General features: G+C 49.1%; 1 protein-coding gene across 1 annotated transcript in view; it reads left to right on the plus strand.

Moving 5' to 3' along the window:
- The first annotated feature begins 1,862 nt into the window (after positions 1–1,862).
- The window catches only part of PREX1 (phosphatidylinositol-3,4,5-trisphosphate dependent Rac exchange factor 1), a 175,321-nt gene continuing 158,761 nt past the window's right edge, over positions 1,863–18,422 (plus strand). The window contains exon 1 of the mRNA XM_037006253.2: positions 1,863–2,228. Within this exon, the coding sequence (XP_036862148.1) occupies positions 2,016–2,228 (213 nt within the window). The 5' untranslated portion in view covers positions 1,863–2,015. The remainder of the gene's footprint in view (positions 2,229–18,422) is intronic.

Here is an 18,422-nt window from a genome sequence, read left to right on the forward strand (position 1 = left end):
TGTCTTGGCCAAGGTCACCCAGCCCACTAGATTTGAAGCTGGGATAAAATGCAAGCCAGTCTCACCCCACAGCCATGATGCTCCCATTATGCTCTCCCCTTGTGGTGGACAGGATTAATTTAAACAGCAGGCAACTGAGGCTCAACTGTTGCTCAGAGGAGACAACTAGTTTAAGGTCACACAGCAGAGTTGCACCAGAGACCTCTACAATTTTCTGAGAACCTCAGAAGCAGCCACCTTTTGGATGCAATTGACTCCACTACTCAAACCTGGCAGCCTCAACTATCTCACACCCTTTACTCCTTGCCCAGGAGAACTTCACTCACCCGAGGCCCAGATCAAATGCTGCCTTGTCCATGAGCCCCAAAAAACAGAGCTGAGAGCACAGAAGTCACCCCTCATTCTCCCTGTGTCCTTAGGCACTTGCACTACTTACGCAGAGGCTGCAGCGAGAACAATCCTGGGTGTATGGAACAGAAGATAAATGAATGATAATGGTCCTAACTAACTGATGATTACAGTCCAGAGGGGGGATAGTACATCAGTCAGTTACTCCACTGTAGAAACAATACAATCTCCCGCAGGTGAATAGGGGCAAGTTAGGGATTATGGGGGCAATTTGGAGAATGAGGCCAGGACAAGAAGGCATTTTGCACATGCAATTATAAGAACAAGTATTTATAGAGAACTTTCTAGGTGCTGGGCACTGTTCCTAGTACTTTCTGAGGATCAGTACATTACTCTGAGCAGGACCCCATGAGCTAGGTTCCAATATTATTCCCACTGTATTGATGAAAACACTGAGGCTCTTGAGGCAAGGAAACCTGCCCAAGGTCACCCAGCTAGCAAGTGATGAAGCTGGAATTCGAACCTGAGCAGCTGACTCGAGGCCGCAGAGCTCGTTCACCTCTCCATGACCTTCCTGTGGGCCAGGTGAGGACATTTGTCAAGCGGTTTCAGGGATGATCCAGGGCACACAGAGCAGCCTGGTTTCCCAAGGCCTCATCCCAGGTGGTGGGTGTACGGGAGGATGGCGCGGGCTGTGCAGCTGCCACTTGATTAGTAACTCGAGAGAAGATTATTTCTTCTGGGAAAGGTGGAGAGAGCCGGGTCGTCTCATGCAGGCAAACAAGTTCAGAAAGAAAAGGAAAGGAAAGAAGGGGGGAAAAAAATAAAAGGAAAGGGCCAGAAAAAAGAGGGAGGAGAGAGAGCCGCGCGTCTTTCTCCCAAGGTCGCGGCAGCGCCCGAGGGCACCCAAAGGCCCGGGTGTTCCAGGGGCTGGCACAGTCCGGGCTGGGGCCGCCCCTCTCTCGTCCCTGGCTGACGGGGTCGCGTGTGCCGGGGCGGGCTTGCTCCCGAGCCGCTCGGGTACGAGCTTTTCCAACCGGGTGCCATTCAGCGCGAGCAGTGGCCGCGGCGGCCGGACCTGCATGTGCGCCTCCGCGCGGTGGCTGTCGCGGGTGCCAGGCTGGGAGTGGCGTAGCCAGCGGCGGAGGGGGCCGGGCGCCACGCGGCCAGGAGAGGAGTTGGTGCGCCGGTCGCGGCGTGCACCTCCGGCCCTCAAGCCTCCGCGGGGCTCCTTCAGGAGGGCTCCCGCCCGAGCTTCCCGGGCGCCCCGGCTCCGGCCGCGCTGGGCTAGCGACGTAGTCGCCGAGCGCCCCGGCACCTCTCCCGGGGACCTAGTGCGCGCGGAGCGCCTCTGCGGCTTCAGCGCGGCGTGCCACTTGGCAGACGCTCCCTTGGCGAGGGGGCGGTGGCGGCAGCGGGGCCCGCCGTCTGGGAGCCCCGAGGGCCAGCCCCTCCCCGCCCCTCATCCCGCCTCCTCCGCTGCCTCCGCCCCCGGCCCGGGCCGCCCGCCCCCGGTCCCGCCCGCCCGCCGCGCCAGGCGCCGGGCCCGCCGCTGAGCCCGGCCAGCCGGCGCGCCCCGTCCGGGATGGGGCGCCTGGACGCCTGAGTCGCCGTTCGGCGCGACCTCCGCGCGGGGGAAGGAGCGGGCGGCGCGCGGCCGCGGTAGAATGGAGGTATCCGGCGGCAGCGATCCCCGCGGCGACGGGGCTGGGGACAGTGCCCACGCCGACCCCCGGGTCCCCGGCGCCGCTGCTCCCAGCTCCGGCCCGTGCGCAGCCGCCCGGGAGTCGGAGCGCCAGCTGCGCCTCCGCCTCTGCGTCCTCAACGAGATCTTGGGCACCGAGAGGGACTACGTGGGCACCTTGCGCTTCTTGCAGTCGGTGAGCGTCGCCTGGGGAGCGCGGGGACAGCCTCTGCCCCGGCCAGCCCCGCAGCGGAGGGCAGGGGCCTCCGGCCCCGGGCGGTCTCCACAACCTGTGGCCGCGGTCCCCAGGGGCGTCCGTCCCGTGGGGCGTGCAGGGAAAGGCAGTCAGGGCTCCTCCAGACTGGGCTGCAGCCCCCTTGGCCGGCCTGCGGTCCAGCCAGACCCGGATCTCCCACACGCCGTTTCCCCGCTGCCCGCTGCCCTTTTGTCTTTTTCTTTTTCCCTCCCCGCCTTTCAGATAGTTTTAAAATTAGTTAGATTCACGAGGCTGGGGCTCTGGGACCCTGGCGCTGGGAGCTTTCGATCCAGTGTTTTTTCCCCGGGGATTTCTTCTCCGCTTAGGGCACCATCCACTACTCATCTCGGGCGGACTCAAGGCAACCTAGAGCCCAGCGTCTGTCCTTGCCGAGTAGAGTAGGATAAAACCCAAAGCCTGGAGGAGGGACGGAGATCCACAAAACCCCAGGGTGGGACCCTCGTGGGACGTCGCCTTCCCACCGCACCCCGTTTTGCTGGAGCTTGGAGAAGAAGGTTTTGAATTCACGACTGGGCAGTTCCGGCCCCATTCCCATCCCCAAATTGCAAAACCGCAGTGTCAGACTCTGAAACAACAGCGGAGCGTTGCCTATGTGGCAGGCGCCAAGATGTGTCATTAGGTTTAACCTTAACAAATGGCTTGTGAAGTAGGGAAGAGCAGTTCCCCCAGTTTTTAGACGGGAGAGTTTAACTTCAGAGAAGCTGGGTCTCTAGCCCAGCATCACACAGCTGGTTTAATTGTACAGATTTTGAACTAGGGCAGTTCCAGCCGGTGCTCTAAACCCTGTTTCTATGCTGCATTTTCTCTTCTTTTTTCCTATGAGAGGGAGGAAGGGGCCACTTCCCTACTCTCCTAGGAAGTGAGAAAAGTGGCTAGGGGGTGGGACTGCGGCCGAGCTGGCTGGAAGTTAGGCGACTCCGAGGGCTTTAATCTCCATGCCTCCTGCTGGGACCTCATTACCTCCCTTCTCTGCTCCAGGAAGTCTTTCAATTCTAGTTCAAGAAGGGCTGGTTGGGGCAGTAGTGGTTCCTTCAGGGACCCCAGAGCCAGGCTCTGCGGTCTCTGGGGGAAAGCGGGAGACTCTGGTATCCTCTGCCCTCAACCCCCCCAACTCTGTGGCTTGGGGGTGCAGCTGAGGCTGTGTGAGGTCCCACTTCCAGCCCAGGGAGGAGACAGCTCTTTTCTCTGTGCAAAGAGGTGTGTGGGGTGGAGGTGGGGGGAAGTTGTGCAGAGAACCATTTGGCTGAAGGACCCTTCCAGAAAGGCCTGTGAGAATAAGGCAGGGTTGGCATTTCTTTTCCATCTCTCCCTCTCTCACAGTTAAAAAAAAGACTGCTCAATTAGAAGCTGGCAGTTTCTGAATTAAAGATGTAGACAGCCTTGGTATCTCTGAGCAATGTCAGATTCTAGGCAACTTCTCACTTCTCCTTCAGAGCCACTCCGTGCTCCTCAGTCTGGAAGGGAAATAGGAAAACAATCCAATTTTTATATTAACGGGAAAGCAAAGATACCTCTTTCTCCTATGCACTTGCCGAGATGGTGTGGTGCATTTCAGAACAGATACAGATTGAGTCTGGATTAACTGTGGGTTTAAATTGTGCATGTGTGAAGTCTGAGGAAGCTGGAAAAATGGAAATTGATTGGAATCAACCATTCGTATTATTAAAGATACAGGAAAAACAAAGATTTCTCTACTTTCACATTATCTCTTTGGCACTTTAAATTTGTTGAGTTCATCAGTTAAAAAAAATCTGTCAGTCTGAGATGAGACTTTTGACATCTCAGACCAATCATAACACCTGTCCTGGCCTCAGTTTCCTTCCCCACCTGTAAAATAAGGGGAGGGGAATCCAGGCTTCCTTTTTGCCTTGTCCTTTAGGGTGTCCCCAAGCTGGTGCCAGACAGGGACTGAGTGTGTAACCTGACCGGCCGTACCTTGTCTGTGAGCTGCAAGGAGCCCTCCCTTGTTTTGCTCCATCAGAAATGGCCCCTAGACAACCCAAGGCTTTTCAGTTTTGAAAACCCAGGGCTTGGAGCTTCAGGAACTGCTGATTACAAAGGCTTTCCATGCCACCAAGGCTGGCAGCCTGCAGGTTGTGATTCTCTTCTATCTTCCCACTCTCTCTTCCCAGGCTTTATACTTGCTAAGGGATTGTTCCCGCTTGGAAGAATGCTCTGTAATCCCTTCTGCTTTCAATTCCATGTGACAGTGGCAGGTCTCGAAGGGCTGCCCTGGCCACTTTGTGTCCCTGGTTTTAAGGTCCCATTACCAGGAGAAATGAAGCCTTTGTGGTAGACTGAGCATTGCGGGAGATGCAGAAAAGCCAGGTCTAGGTTCCTGCCCTCAAGGAGGGGTTAGTCCAGTGAAGGGCTTCAAAATGGTGTTTGCAGAAATCCAATTAGGAGGCTGGTCTCTGGAGCCAGACTGCTTGCTGGCAAGGGCTTGGGCTATGTGGCTTTAGGCAAGTGGCTTAACCTTTCTGAGACTCACTTTTTCTCATCTGTAAAATGGGGAATGATATAGAGCTTATCTTACAGGGTTTTTAAGAGGATAAGTGAGTTATATAAATATATATAAAGCACTCAGAACAGTGCCTGTCAGATCATAAGGCTTATAAATATTATTATCACTAATTACTATATGATGATTAAACAAATAATTCAGATGATTCAGGTTATAGGATTCCAGCATCCAGTGAGCAAGAGTAGTCAGGGCAGGCTGCCTGGAGGAAGTGAGGTCTGAATCAGCATTGAAAGGAGGACAGGGACTCTGAGTGAATTTATTTTTGACCTCTAAACTCCAGAACCAGTGTTTTTTTTGTTTCCGATTCTGGGACTCTGTGGTTCCTCCAGAATCTCACTGTCTTTCCTAAATCCCTCAGGAGTTGGATTGCACCCCCTCCCACATCTCCAAGGGAGCCCAGTGACCCTGGTGCTGTGTTTTGTGTGTGTTTAAGAGTCGTGGAAAGGCAAGGACAGCCCTCTCATAGAGATCCTGGATCTCCTTTGGAGGACACCACAGAGGTTGTGGGAGAAAATGCCCCAGGTTTTGACTTTGAATCTTGAATTTCAGCATTGAGAACCCTCATCTGTCTTGGGTGCTTCTGTGTGCTCTTGGGTAGTGTTAATAATGAAAGTAACAATGACAGTACTGTGTAGAAGCTGACACCAATTCATCATGTACCCATTCTAAGCACTTTGCATATATCAATTCATTTGCTCTTTCCAACAGCCCTGTGAAGGGAGTGCTATTGTTATCCCCACGACAGGTGAGGAAATTGAGGCAGAAGGTAGTTTAAGTGAGCTGCCTGGGGTCATGTGGACAGTAGGGCCGGGATTTGATCCCAGGCTGCCGACTCCAGAATTCATGCCCACCTTGCACGTAGTCTCCGGCTTAAAAGGTGCTTGGCATGATTTATTAAGGTGGCAGAACTGAGGTAGGAACCCAGGTGTGTGTGAGCCTGCTCTTCTGCTGTGCTTCCTCTGGTTACTTTCCCTTGGTGACTTCTCTTCCTGCTGCAGAAGGCTGCACTGTAGCAGAATGGAAATGGCAGGCTGCTGGCTTCCTCCTCTGTGTTCTGTGTCTGTTCATGAAGTAAGGGTTGAGCGTGGGGCTCTGAAGCCAGGCTGCTGGTGTTCAAATCCTGGCTTTACCCCGCACTGACTGTAGGTGGCCCTAAGTACCAACCTGCTCTGTGCCTCAGTTCCCCCATCTGTACAGTGGGCATAGTGTATAGTACCTGTGTCATAGGGGGTGTTGTGAAGCTTCAATGAGCCTGATATTAAAACTCTTAGAACTGTACCATGCACGTAGTAGGTGCTCAGGATGCTTTGGTGGCTATGTTGGGAATGTGAAACAGTGGGAGACAGATGAGGTCTGTTTGGGGCTCCAAGTCTCCCCCCTTAAGGAGGAGGCCAAGTGAGCCTCGGCCCCACCTGCCTCTTGGTTAGATTGGTTTGGGGGCTCAGCCTGCATGGGGGGAGACCTCTGGGGTAGATGCCAATGGGCCCTGTGATGGATTTGTCAGCTGGGCAGTGGTGGGAAGAAAGGGGGCAGGAGCCTAGATGGATGGGCAGAGAGGCCCCCAGGTGGGGCTGGTCAGCAGCCCCTGAAGGACTCCCCTTGGCTGAGGACAGAGACCTGTCACTGCTAGGCACCCAGAGGGTCCACCCAACTGGCTGGACCTGAGGTCCCTGAGGATCAGGGGATGTGGGTAGAAAGCTCCCAGAATGCTTTCTGTGGTTCTGCTTTTTTAGGGTAGGAGACCAAAGCTTTTCTTCTCGTTGGAGCTCTGCTTGCCAAACAAGAAACTGTGGTTTTGTGTTGTCACTATGTTTTTTTTTTTTTTTTTTTTTAAGATTCTGTACTCTGGTCTCACAGTAGGGAGAAACACCAGGGGTGGGGGTGGGGGTGAAGGACACATTTAAATTCTGCAGTCATTGAAACAGAATGACACACCCAATGACTTTGGCAATTTTCATGAGGTTGTGCTGTGAAAAGTAGGATGCTGAGATGTGTGTATAACATGATTCCACTTTGGGAAAATAAACATTAACCATAATACACATGTATATTGTGTATATAACATTATAGGGACATGGAGAAAAGGATGGAAGGACATGTGTCTTCTGGAGAAAGACAAGCAGGATGATAAAAAAGGGAAAAACGTACTAAGAAATCCTGTTTGTAATACATTTTTCACATAAAATCATGCATATGTGTGTGAGTGTATTTTTTACAAAACTCCCAACTGAAAGAATTGTATTTTCAGCATGATTGTTAGGTTAATGCAATAGCAATAGGAATAACTTGCTAGCACTTATATAGTGTTCAATGTTTGCAAGCCCTGTGTAAAAAATTCTCTGTGTATCAACTCAGTTCTGGGTGTTGTGGTGTTTCCCATTTTACAAATGGAAAAGGGCACAGAGAAGCTAAGTCAGTTTCCCAAGGTCACACAGCCTGACTGAGCTGGGATGCAAACCCGGATAGTGTGGCTACATTTTACCACTACTTTGAACTGCCCAGCATGATACTATATTTGTGACCAAAATTAGTTGTTTGTGAGATGTCTGGGCTGCCCAGGTGGGCAAGAGTCAAGCCCAATGGTCCACATTATCTGAGCTTTAGGATACCAGTGAGCCTGGACCAGACTCCTTTGTATTGAGCTCAACATCACCAGGAAGTCAGTGAAAATCTTTTGATGATGCTAATCTATGTGTCAACAGGAGTTATAAGAGACCCATTTTTTGCATATGGCAAACAGAGCTACATATAGGTAAAACCATAAGGAAATTAGATTGTTTTTTTCTCAGCGTGCAGGGATTTTTGGAGCACTTGCTGTATAATGTGGGTGGTGTTCGAGCTTAGAGAAATGTAGCCATCAACAGGGCAAATGTGGTGCCTTTCCTAATGAGAATTACAACCCCATAGAGATGCTAGAGCTCTCGTGCATTTGAATGAGCTTGTTCTTCAAATCAGCATACTGGATGCCCATTCTCGACCAGGCCCATTTCTGCCTTCAGACCATTTATCTGTCTCTTAAAGAAGAGATGGATGGAGTTGGTGTCTCTGACTTTTGGAGGCTTCAAGGTACCCCTTTATTAGAGAGTGTCCCCTTTTATCAAGCCACTCCCTCAAATCAAGAAACTGACATCCTCCTTGAGACACACACACACACACACACACTTTCAGCTTTTGTAAGGGTTAAGTCTTTGAAGTAGGTCATGCCTGGCTGCAGAAGAACGTAAACTTGCCAGTTTTTGTGATTTCTTTTCTTTTTCCAACAGGCACAGGGTATCTGGCTGGAATCCTGGTGGGCGGGAGGTCATCAGGGTGTGCTGATCCCTAACTAGTGTTCTGTGTTCCATGGGCCTTGTTCCCCAGGCAGGGTGGGGTCAGAGCTGGTTCTTGCCCCAGAGTTTTGAAGACACAGAACTTGAGAACTAGCTAGAGGGATCTGAATCTCCTTGCTTTGGAGGTGAGACCCCCCAGAAAAACCCCCTGCAAAAATTATGGCCCCCAAGAGGGATGAGCTCTGGTCAAGGGTGGTGGCCCTGCAGCTGGTCAGGGTTCCATCCCAGGAGCTCTGGGAAGAGGGCTTGGGTGGCCTGTGTCCTCCTCTGGGGAATTGTGTTTTAGCCAGGATCAAATGTTCCTTTCAAAGAGGTTCCAGAACCTGAGCAGCTCATCTGGGGTGAATCCCTCCATCTTTTGACCCTCTCTTTGCACTATTGGCGGTGGGACCATTCTGTGCTATGGGGCATCCTGTGCATTGTAGGGTATCTAATAGCATACCTGACCTCTGCCCACAAGATGCCAGTAGCATCCCCTTTACCCTGCTGGGACAATCCAAAAATGTCTCCAGACATTGCTGCATGTCCCGCTGGGGTGGGGGTGGGGGGTGCAAAGTAGCCCCTGGCCAAGAACCCACTGGGCTAAAATCTCCTTTGACCCCAGCTCTGCTTTCAGACCATTCTAGGGTATTTACATGAGTAGTAGGAATATATGGAATTGATGTGTCTGAACTGATGTGTGTGTGTTTGCCTAAGGAGCATGATAGGGTTGTTCTTTTCACCCAGCAGTGTGTGTCGGTTTCATGGTTAAGAGTTCGGACTCCAGAGCCAAACAGCTGGGTTGGAATTCCGGCTCTGCCCCTCTGTGACTTGGGCAAGTCCTTTTGCCTCTCTCTTTAGGCCTGGTTTCCCCATCTGCAAAACAGAGGTGATTGCAGCCTTATTGGGGTTGCCGCAAGGTGGGGTGAGTGCCGTCAGCCATGGGAAGCGCCTGGCACGGCTGAGCGCTGAAGCGAGGTCAGGGCCCTGGTGCCTGCTGCAGGTCCTTCTGTCCTGTGCAGCCTCCCAGCTCCCTTTGGATTTCTAGGCTCATTTTAATTTTCTTAGCTCCTGGAAGAGCAGAAGGGGTCCTGCCCACCCCTCTTTTGTCTTGTGGTCAGACACTCAATCTGTGTTTACTTGCCCGATTGCTTCCCCAAGGTGGAACTGACAGACGATCCCTTGAATCTGGGCCCGGGAGGCAAGGCTATTTCAGGCTGGCGGGACTAGGGCCACCTAAAGCTGGTGGACAGGTGGCCATGGCTACCAGAATCTGGGGTCTTGTACTTTCTCTTTGCAGGGGAGGGTGGGTGGCTTCTGTGACAAGTTGCTGTCAGGAGGAGCGAGCCCCGAGCTAGAGCATACTGTGGGCAGTCAGTACTTCCACTCATTAATTTACTTATTCATTCAATAAATGGACATTAAGCATCTACTATGTGCCAGACACTGAGCTAGGTGCTTGTATGTGGCCAGAACAAGATGGACTGGGTCCCTGCCTCATGGAACTTTCAGACAATACAAAAAGGTCATGTGAGAAAGTGACAACGGATGTAATGATAACATCCACTAAGGCCCTACTTGTGCCAGATACTGTGCCAAGTGCTTTATATGAATTATCCCTTTGAGTCCTTGCAACAGCCCTCTGAGGTTAACTATTATCATTATACCTGTTTTGCAGATGGGGAAACTAAGGCCCAGAGAGGTTGAGTAACTTGCTCAAGTCCACCCAGTAGGGGAGAGGATTCACTGAGAAGGAAATAAGATGGGGATATGTTGGTGATGGCGATGGTGACATCTACTTGAAAAGGGTGGTCAAGGAAGGTCTCTCTGGAGAGGTGGCATCTGAGTTGAGTTCTGTAGAGGAGAAGGAGCCAGCTGTGGGAAGAGTTGAGAGAAGTGTGTTCCAGGTCAAGGGAGCAGCATGTGCAAAGACCCTGAGGCAGGACCATGCTTGGCTTGTTTGAGGACCAGCAAGAGGACAAGGTGGCTGGAGGGGCCAGTGGGGGAGACGAGGTTGGTGTGAGTGGCAAGGGCTGGGTGGCTTGGGCCTCATATGCATGGTGAACAGTTGGGTTTTATTCTCAGTGGGGTGAGAAGCCCCTGGACAGTTTTCAGCAGGGGTGTGGCATGGTCTAATAGAGGGTCTGAAAATCAGACTGTACAGTGATCTTTCCAAGGTCTCAGCAGCCACCTCCTGCCTCTGGCCTAGGCACCCATACAGGAGGGAGGGCCACACTTGCCCCCTGCAGGCAGATCCCCCATCTGCGTCCAGGCTGCTGTTTCTATCCCCTGTCAGGGTTGGCCTCTGGCTGGGTCTGGGTCTGATCCGACCACACCCAGAGAGGAGTTTGGGCCCCTGTTTGTGGCCAGGGCGTGGCCTGGCTGTGCGGGTGGCCGTGGTTGGGAGGGCTGTTGGTGTAATATTCGTCCCTTCTTCCTGAGAGGGAGGAAGGCTCCGCTTGTTTTCTGTTCAGGAAACTAATTTGCATGATTAAAAACTGTTGGGTAGCACCTCCACCCTGCACCCCCAGCCATCTTCACAACACTCCACAACAGAGGGTGAAGGGAGGAATGGCCAGGGCAACTGCAGGGCCTTCTCTGCTCTCACCCTGCCCTCCGGGCTCTGTTTTCTGTATGCGGCAGAGGGATCCAGGCGGAACTTCAGGCAGTTCACTCACACCCCTGCCCTGCTCAAAGCCCCCTGGAGGCTCAGGCTCCCTCAGAGTGAAAGCAAGGTCCTTAGGATGGCCTAGAAGGTCCTGCAAGGTCTGCCCCTGCTCCTTCTTCCATCTCCTCTCCTGTTCTCCTTTTATTTTTTCTCCTAATTTTTTCCTACATTTAAAAAAAAAATTGAGATGTGATTCACATACCATAAACCTCACCCCTTCAAAGTGTATGGTTCTGTGGTTTTGAGTATATTCACAAAGTTGTACAATCATCACCACCATCTAATTCCAGAATCCCTTTGCTCTCCCCTGGCATCCCCTGCCCCCACCCCCAGCCACATTTGCCCTGTCCAGATGCACCTGGCATGCTCCTGCCTCGGGGTCTTCTCACTTGTTCTTTCCGGAACACTCTACCCCCCAGGACCCCTCTGGCTCACTCTTTCGGGCCTTTGCTCAAATGGCATGTTCTCCACAGGTCTTCTCTTACTCACCCTCCACCCCACATTCAAAACTGTGCTCCATCCACACCTCACCACTTATCTCCTTTCCCTTTCCTGTGTGATTTTTTTCTGCTCGCTGACACTAGACATTTATTTACTGTTTATTGTCTGTCTCCCTCACCTGAATGTCAGCTCCATGCTGATGGGGCATTCACTTTGTCTCTTTGGCACAAAAGCAATGCTTGGCACATAGGAGGTGCTCATTGGTGAATGAAAAAAATTTGCTTCTCCTTTGTATACCTGTTTATGTTTTCTTACATAATCTGATTGTCTTGATTTATATAACTGCTAAATGCTTTTGTATAGACTTCTGGGGACCTGGAACTGAGATAGTCTGATATTCTCTAACATACCAAAAGTAGGTGGGTGTGCACAGGCTGAGGGTATTTGGCACAGGAAAATTTTCTGTAGTGTGGCATCATGCTCAAGTGCCCAGGACTATTAGGGTCTCAATCATTTCTCTGCCCCTCAGTGCCTGTGGGGCCCTGGCCAGGGAACTTCCCTCTCTGGGCCTTGGTTTTCCTCATCTGTGAAATGGGTTGGGACACTTTGCTTAGTATCTGACACATGTCAGGCTCCAGTCAGTGGTAATGGTTCTTTTTCAAAAAATTATTATTATGTTTTAGATTTAGATCTAAATATGTAAATATACATATTTAGATTATGTATTATTATTATGCTTAGTATTTTCCTACTTTTTGTCTAAGGACAATTACTGGGTGTCATCCTGAACAAACTACCTCAGATCCTTTCTGGGGCTTGAAATAAGCAACTGAATTTGTTTTAACCAAGTGGCTCCTTGCTCTGGACTCTTGGTCTCTGAACTCTGAATGTAGTTGGGAGCAATAGCATCTGTGGGATGAGTGTAATTTGGAGTCAGAAGAGGATGTTCACCCTCTTCCCCAGAGAACCTCCCCAAAGATTGAAGCAAATGGTCAATTTCTCAAAAATACATCAAAGCTCCTCCCATTTCTGCACTGTGAAATCCCTCCTTGGGTATGAAAGGGTGCAGAATAAACTGCTCCCCAGTTGCTGGGGAAAGGTGTTACGTATCCTACTTCATTTGCATCCTCACAATTGTGCAGTTTAAGAAACTGAGGCCCAGAGAGGCAAGGTCACTTGCCTGAGAGCACAGAGATGGTGTATGAGTTAGCTATTGCTGCATAATAAATTATCACCAGTGTGATTTGAAACAGCACTTGTTTATTACCTTGCAGTTTCTGTGGATGAGAAGTCTGGATATGGTATAACTAGGTTTTCTGCTCGGGGTCACGAGGCTGCAGTCAAGGTGTTGGCCAGGGCCACCGTGTCATCTGAGGCTTGGAGGCCTCTGCATAGGTTGTTGGCTGAGTTCAGTTCCTTGTGGTTGTAGGACTACCATTTTCTTGCTGGCTATTGGCTGATGATGGCTCTCACCTCCTAGAGGTCATCCTCAGGTCTTTGTTACATGGCTTTCTTGAAACATGGCCCTTTTGTAGCAAGCAGGAGAATCCCTCTCCCTTGGGAAGGGCCAGTCCCACCCTCTAAGCCCCCAAACTATTTTTTTTTTTGAGAGGGCATCTCTCATATTTATTGATCAAATGGTTGTTAACAACAATAAAATTCTGTATAGGGGACTCAATGCACAATCATTAATCCACCCCAAGCCTAATTCTCAACAGTCTCCAATCTTCTGAAGCATAACGAACAAGTTCTTACATGGTGAACAAGTTCTTACACAGTGAATAAGTTCTTACATGGTGAACAGTGCCAGGGCAGTCATATCACAGAAACTTTCAGTTTTGATCATGCATCATGAACTATAAACAATCAAGTCAGATATGATTATTCATTTGATTTTTATACTTGATTTATATATGAATCCCACATTTCTCCCTTATTATTATTATTATTTTTTTAAATGCTGAGGTGGTAGGTAGATGCAAGATAAAGGTAGAAAACATAATTTAGTACTGTAAGAGGGCACATGTAGATGATCAGGTGTGTGCCTATGGGCTAAGTATTAATCCAAGCTAGACAAGGGCAACAAGACATCCATGGATGCAGAAGATTTCTCTCAAAACACCCAACCTATTTTTTATAGTCCTATTTTAAGGACTCACCTGGTTAGGTCAGACCCAGTTGGTGTCACTGATTTGGGACCTTCATTACATCTGCAAAATCCCCTCCTCTGTGAAATACCATAACGTAATCACAAGAATGACTGCATAGGCACAGTCCCATCTACTCCAAAGGAGAGCAGATCCTTCAGGGCAGGTAGACAAGGGGGCAGGACTCTCGGGAGCCATCTCGGAATTCTGCCTGCCACCATCTCATCTGAACTCAGGATTGTCAGATTCCAAAGTCCATGCTCTGACCACTGTGTGTTACTTACTTCCTCTCTGGCCCTGCCCAGGACGGCCCCTGAGTGAGGCAGGTTGATTGGCTGGTGGAGTGAGGCAGGTTGATTGGCTGGTGGAGTCCATGGGTTCCTCTTGAGTGAGACAGGGAAGTGGGATATGTGGTGGGTTGCCTTTTCCCCCCTGAGAGGACCTAGCTGACTTCTGGCTTGGCCTGTAGTGATTCACTGATGGGGCTGTGGATGAGCCCAGAGCATCTGTCCCCTTTGGTCTCCTCCAGCTCAGTCTCTTCCCCTTCCACGTGGGGGTGTGGGCTCAGACCTGCCCATGCACGGGACAGATGCTTGACAGGAGACGGCTCCCTCCTTTGAGATGTCGTTACCCTGAAGGTGGGGTGGAGAGTGAGGAAGCCAAGCTGGTTGGTGTTGACATCCAAATATTGGGGCTTTTCCAGATAACTTACTATTTAGTGATTTCTATTTAAATTCTGTTGTGCTCAGAGAATATACTCTATGAGTTTCCAGCCCTTTGAAATGTATTGAGCTTGATTTAGGGTTCAGCATATGGTCTGCCTTAGTGATCATTCCATGTGCACTGGAAAAGAACATGAGTTTTGCTGTTGTTGAGTGGAATATTCTACAAATATCATTTAGGTCAAGGTGGTAGATCTGTGTCTCTCTCCCTTGAATTCGGTCAGTTTTATGTTGTGTACTTTAAAGTCCTTTTGCTGGAATATGCACATTTATGATTGCGCCTTCTGATGAACTGCCGCCTTTATCATTACGGAATATTCCTCTTCACCCCAGTCATGCTCCTTGTCTTGAAGTCTCTTTAGTTTGATATTAATACAGCCGTGCCAGCTCTCTTTTTTCTGTGTTCCATCTTTTTTCCTTTTAGCCTCTTGTAGCTTTACATTCCAAGTGCATACCTCATAGGCAATATATAGTTGGGTCTTGCTTTTTTATCCATTCAGACCATCTCTGCCTTTTAGAGTATTTAGTTCGTATACAGTTAATGTAATTATTGACAGGGTTGGGTTTGGGTCCAACATCTTGCCATTTCATTCTGGTTTGTTTGGTGTGGCAATAACAACCATAGGGCTCTCCTTTCTCTCCCGTCTGCATTGTGCTGGAGGTAGGGGGAGCAGAAAATCGGGGTTCATAGTTGAATCCAAACTTGTTACTGTGGCGTACAAGGTCTTCTGTGATCTGGACTCTGCTTACCAGGCCATACCTCACTTCCCCCTGCGTTTCTTATGCCCTGGCCCCACCAGCTTTCTTTCTGCTCTTGAGCTGTGTACTCTGAGCCTTCTCCTTTGCTGTTCCTCTTTCCTGCAGCACCTTTAACTGTGCCTTGGCCTGGCCTGTTGTTCAGCGCTGGCTCCAGTGTCCCTTCCTCAGTGAACCTTCCAGACATTTTCTGTACGTCACACCTATTTTCGTCTTGGTACCTATCACTCCTTGCGATTATCTTGTCTATGTACTTGCTTAGTGTCTGTCTCTCCCATTAGAATGTGTCACATGAAGCCCTGGTCTGCTTGTTCACTGACAAGTTCCTGGTACCTGGCCCATAATGGAGGCTCAGTTATTATTGGTCAAAGGAGTGAATGAGTGAGTAAAAGGGATTGCGTGGGGCCTACTCTGTGACTGAGGCCTTCCTAGTTCCTGCCACTCTCTTAATGAGTGGCTTTGACTTTGGGGAGTGTGGGCACCAGTGTGGGGAGTGGCTGCAGACTGGTGTCCTTGGCCTCTGGTTCTTACCTCACCAGGAGAGCAGAGGAAGCTCTGTGTGGTCCCAGCCACCAGCTGGTAACTGGCTAGGCTGCCCATTGGGTGGTTTTTAAGACTTATTTCCTTCCATCACAAAGGTAATAATTACAGTGTGTGTGTGTGTGTGTGTGTGTGTGTGTGTGTGTGAAAAGCACATTCCCTTATGTCTGTTCAGCTACAAGTACTCTCTTAGGGACCCAAGTATGGTAAAATGTTTTGTGTCTGTACTAGGCTGTTTGTATTATACATTTCTACATACAGACAGGGGTCTAGACACAAAATCCCAGTATGCTATATTCATGAACAATTTAATACATTTTTTCAAAGTTAATTTTTTGGCAACTTTTAATTTTGACATTTCAAGCATACCAGGAGCACCCCTGTACACCGTTCACCCAGATTCACCAGTTAGCTGTTGGCTGTATTTGCTTATAATTCTTCCCCTTTCCCCTCCCCCGCATATAAACATATGTACTTACACACACACACACATTATTATTATTGTTACTTTGATCCCTTTGAGAGTAATTGCATACATGGTGCCCCTAAATAACGGCCTAAACCTCCTAATAACAGAGACATTCTCTTCTATAACCACAGTACCCTAACCAAAATTAGGAAATATAACATCAATACTAATTCTACAGTCCACAATCTATATTCAAATTTCACCCATCTTCCCAAAAATATCCTTCATACCTACCCTACCCTGCTATTCTCATCCCCAGTCTAGGGTCTCCCTCAGGATCACATATCATATTTAGTCACCTTGTCTCGGTGATTCTGACTGCATGCCATTTTTACCCCTTGTGCAGGTGGTAGAAACCCTCCACTGAGATGTGGCTCTGCCCGTGCTTGTGCTGGGCCACTACTTACTAGTTCTGTGACCTTCTGCAGTTGACTCTTGGACCCCGTTTACTTAGTTGTAAAATGTGGAAATCTGTGTTCCTACCCGATAGGCTTGTTTTCCTCTTCTGTACATTTACTGAGCACCCGTTGTGTGCCTGGTCCTGTTGTGGATGTTATGGATACAGCGGTTGCAGGACAGGTGAACATCTGTGCCCTTGGGGGGCTTCCACTCTTGTGGCCCCCGAGGGGAGAGGGTTAGGTCTGGTGATGCAGTAGGGGCTGCGCATGGTGCTGGCTCCCAGGGACGCCCACCCTCATGGGCTCTGTTTGCTGTCCTGTGTTCATTGTAGAACATTTGGAAAATAAAGACTAGTAAAAAGATCTCACCCTCCCAAACAGCTGTGTCACCTTTTGTTACATTTCCTCCTGGTTCTTACATTTTGTTTTAGCCTAAGTGTGATCACACTGCACACACAGCGCATCTTCCTTCTCTTGTCCCTTCTGTGTACTTCTCCCGTTCTTTCTAAGCACTGTTCATCACCAGACCTTTGATGGCTGTATAGTGAGACATGGCGGTTCTGGGTCCCCACTGCCCAGGTCAAATCCTGGCTACTTGCTTACTGTGTGATCATGGGAAAACTGCTTTACCTGTGTGCCTCAGTTTCCTTATTTCTGAAAATAGTGCCTACCTCTTAGATTGATGAGCAAATTAGATGAGTCAAAATCTGCAAAGCTCTCAGAACAATGCCTGGCACATAGTAGTGCTCCATATATATGAGCTATTATTATTAATAATTAATATATAATATATCATACTAATATAGTTATTATTTATATTTAGCCATTTGTCCTATATTGGACATTTACAGAGTTTTTAGTTTTTAAAGTTATAGATAGGCCTGTACATTTTTATTCAAGCTGCCCATTCTTTTATCAGTTTAGTAACTGAGGGCTGAAGTAACGTTGGTTTTGTACTTTTGATCTTTTCTAACCCAAATAAATCACCGATAACTAGAATCCTAGAATCAGGATGTGAGAGCCGGAAGAGACCAAGACGCCCTCTCACCTATTCATCTCATTTTTCCAAAAGGGGAAACTGAGGCTCAGAGCCATTCAACAACCTGGCCCAGGCTTACCCAGTGAGTCTGTGGCTGATGGGAGTTGAACGCAGGTTTCCTGACTCCTGTCCTGTGATTATTCTGCTGTGTTCAGCCACTCAGACACCGTGGAGGACAGAGGAAGGTTTAAGCTGCATCGAGATGAGCTGGATGAAGAGTCTCTGGGAAACGGCACTATCTGATTCTGTGGCTTAGCGATCTTAAGGGCCCAGGTCCCGCGCTGGCTGCTGAGGACATGTGATTAAAGCAAAGCCTTTTACTCTCACTCATGGTCCCCGGGTCCATAGAACCGTGGGTTCCAAAAGTGGGGTCCTCAGGCCAGATCAGGCCCATGTATAGGTTTTGTCGGGCTTGTTACAGAATTTTAAACATTTTTATTAGTTGCCAACATTGAAAAAAATCCAGACGTTTCATACAAAAATCCATATTTTGGGCATCATAAATAATCAGAAGATCTATCCACACCAAGCTTGCAGTCCTACATACAGGCAGCACTTGGCTGGAGCCGACTAGCAGCAGCTGCTCCCTTTAGACTAGGCTTGCAGGCTTCAGTTTGCCATAGTCTCCACTCTTCCCTAACATCCCCTGACATTGAAACCAAATGTTGGTTGTCATTTATCATTGCTCTTACCCTGCTGTTTTTTCTTTTCTTTTTTTCTTTCGTTAGCAGAGTTAAGAAGATGATGAAACATTTCTTCTAACCTTGTTTCTATCAAATGGAAAACTGAAAGCCAGACCAAGAGGGTCACATGTTTTAAGAAAAGTGGGAGGTGGCAGGTTTCTCTTTGGGACAAAAATGTGTTTAATAAGCAAAAATGCACTTTTCTGTGAAAAGGGTACAACTTCCATTACCATTATGAGGACACCCATCCATTAACCCCTTCCCCAACCCAGCATCACCTGCCTGGGCCCTGTAGGTATTTGAGTTTGAGATGCATGTTCCAGTTTGTGGGTGTCCTTTTATTTTGTTTTTTATTTTTATTTTTTATATTGAGGTATATAAAATAAAATGCCACGTCTTGGTGTACAGCTTGATGAGT

This window comes from Manis javanica, chromosome 5 (assembly GCF_040802235.1).
Source record: "Manis javanica isolate MJ-LG chromosome 5, MJ_LKY, whole genome shotgun sequence".
NCBI classification, from domain to species: Eukaryota; Metazoa; Chordata; class Mammalia; order Pholidota; family Manidae; genus Manis; species Manis javanica.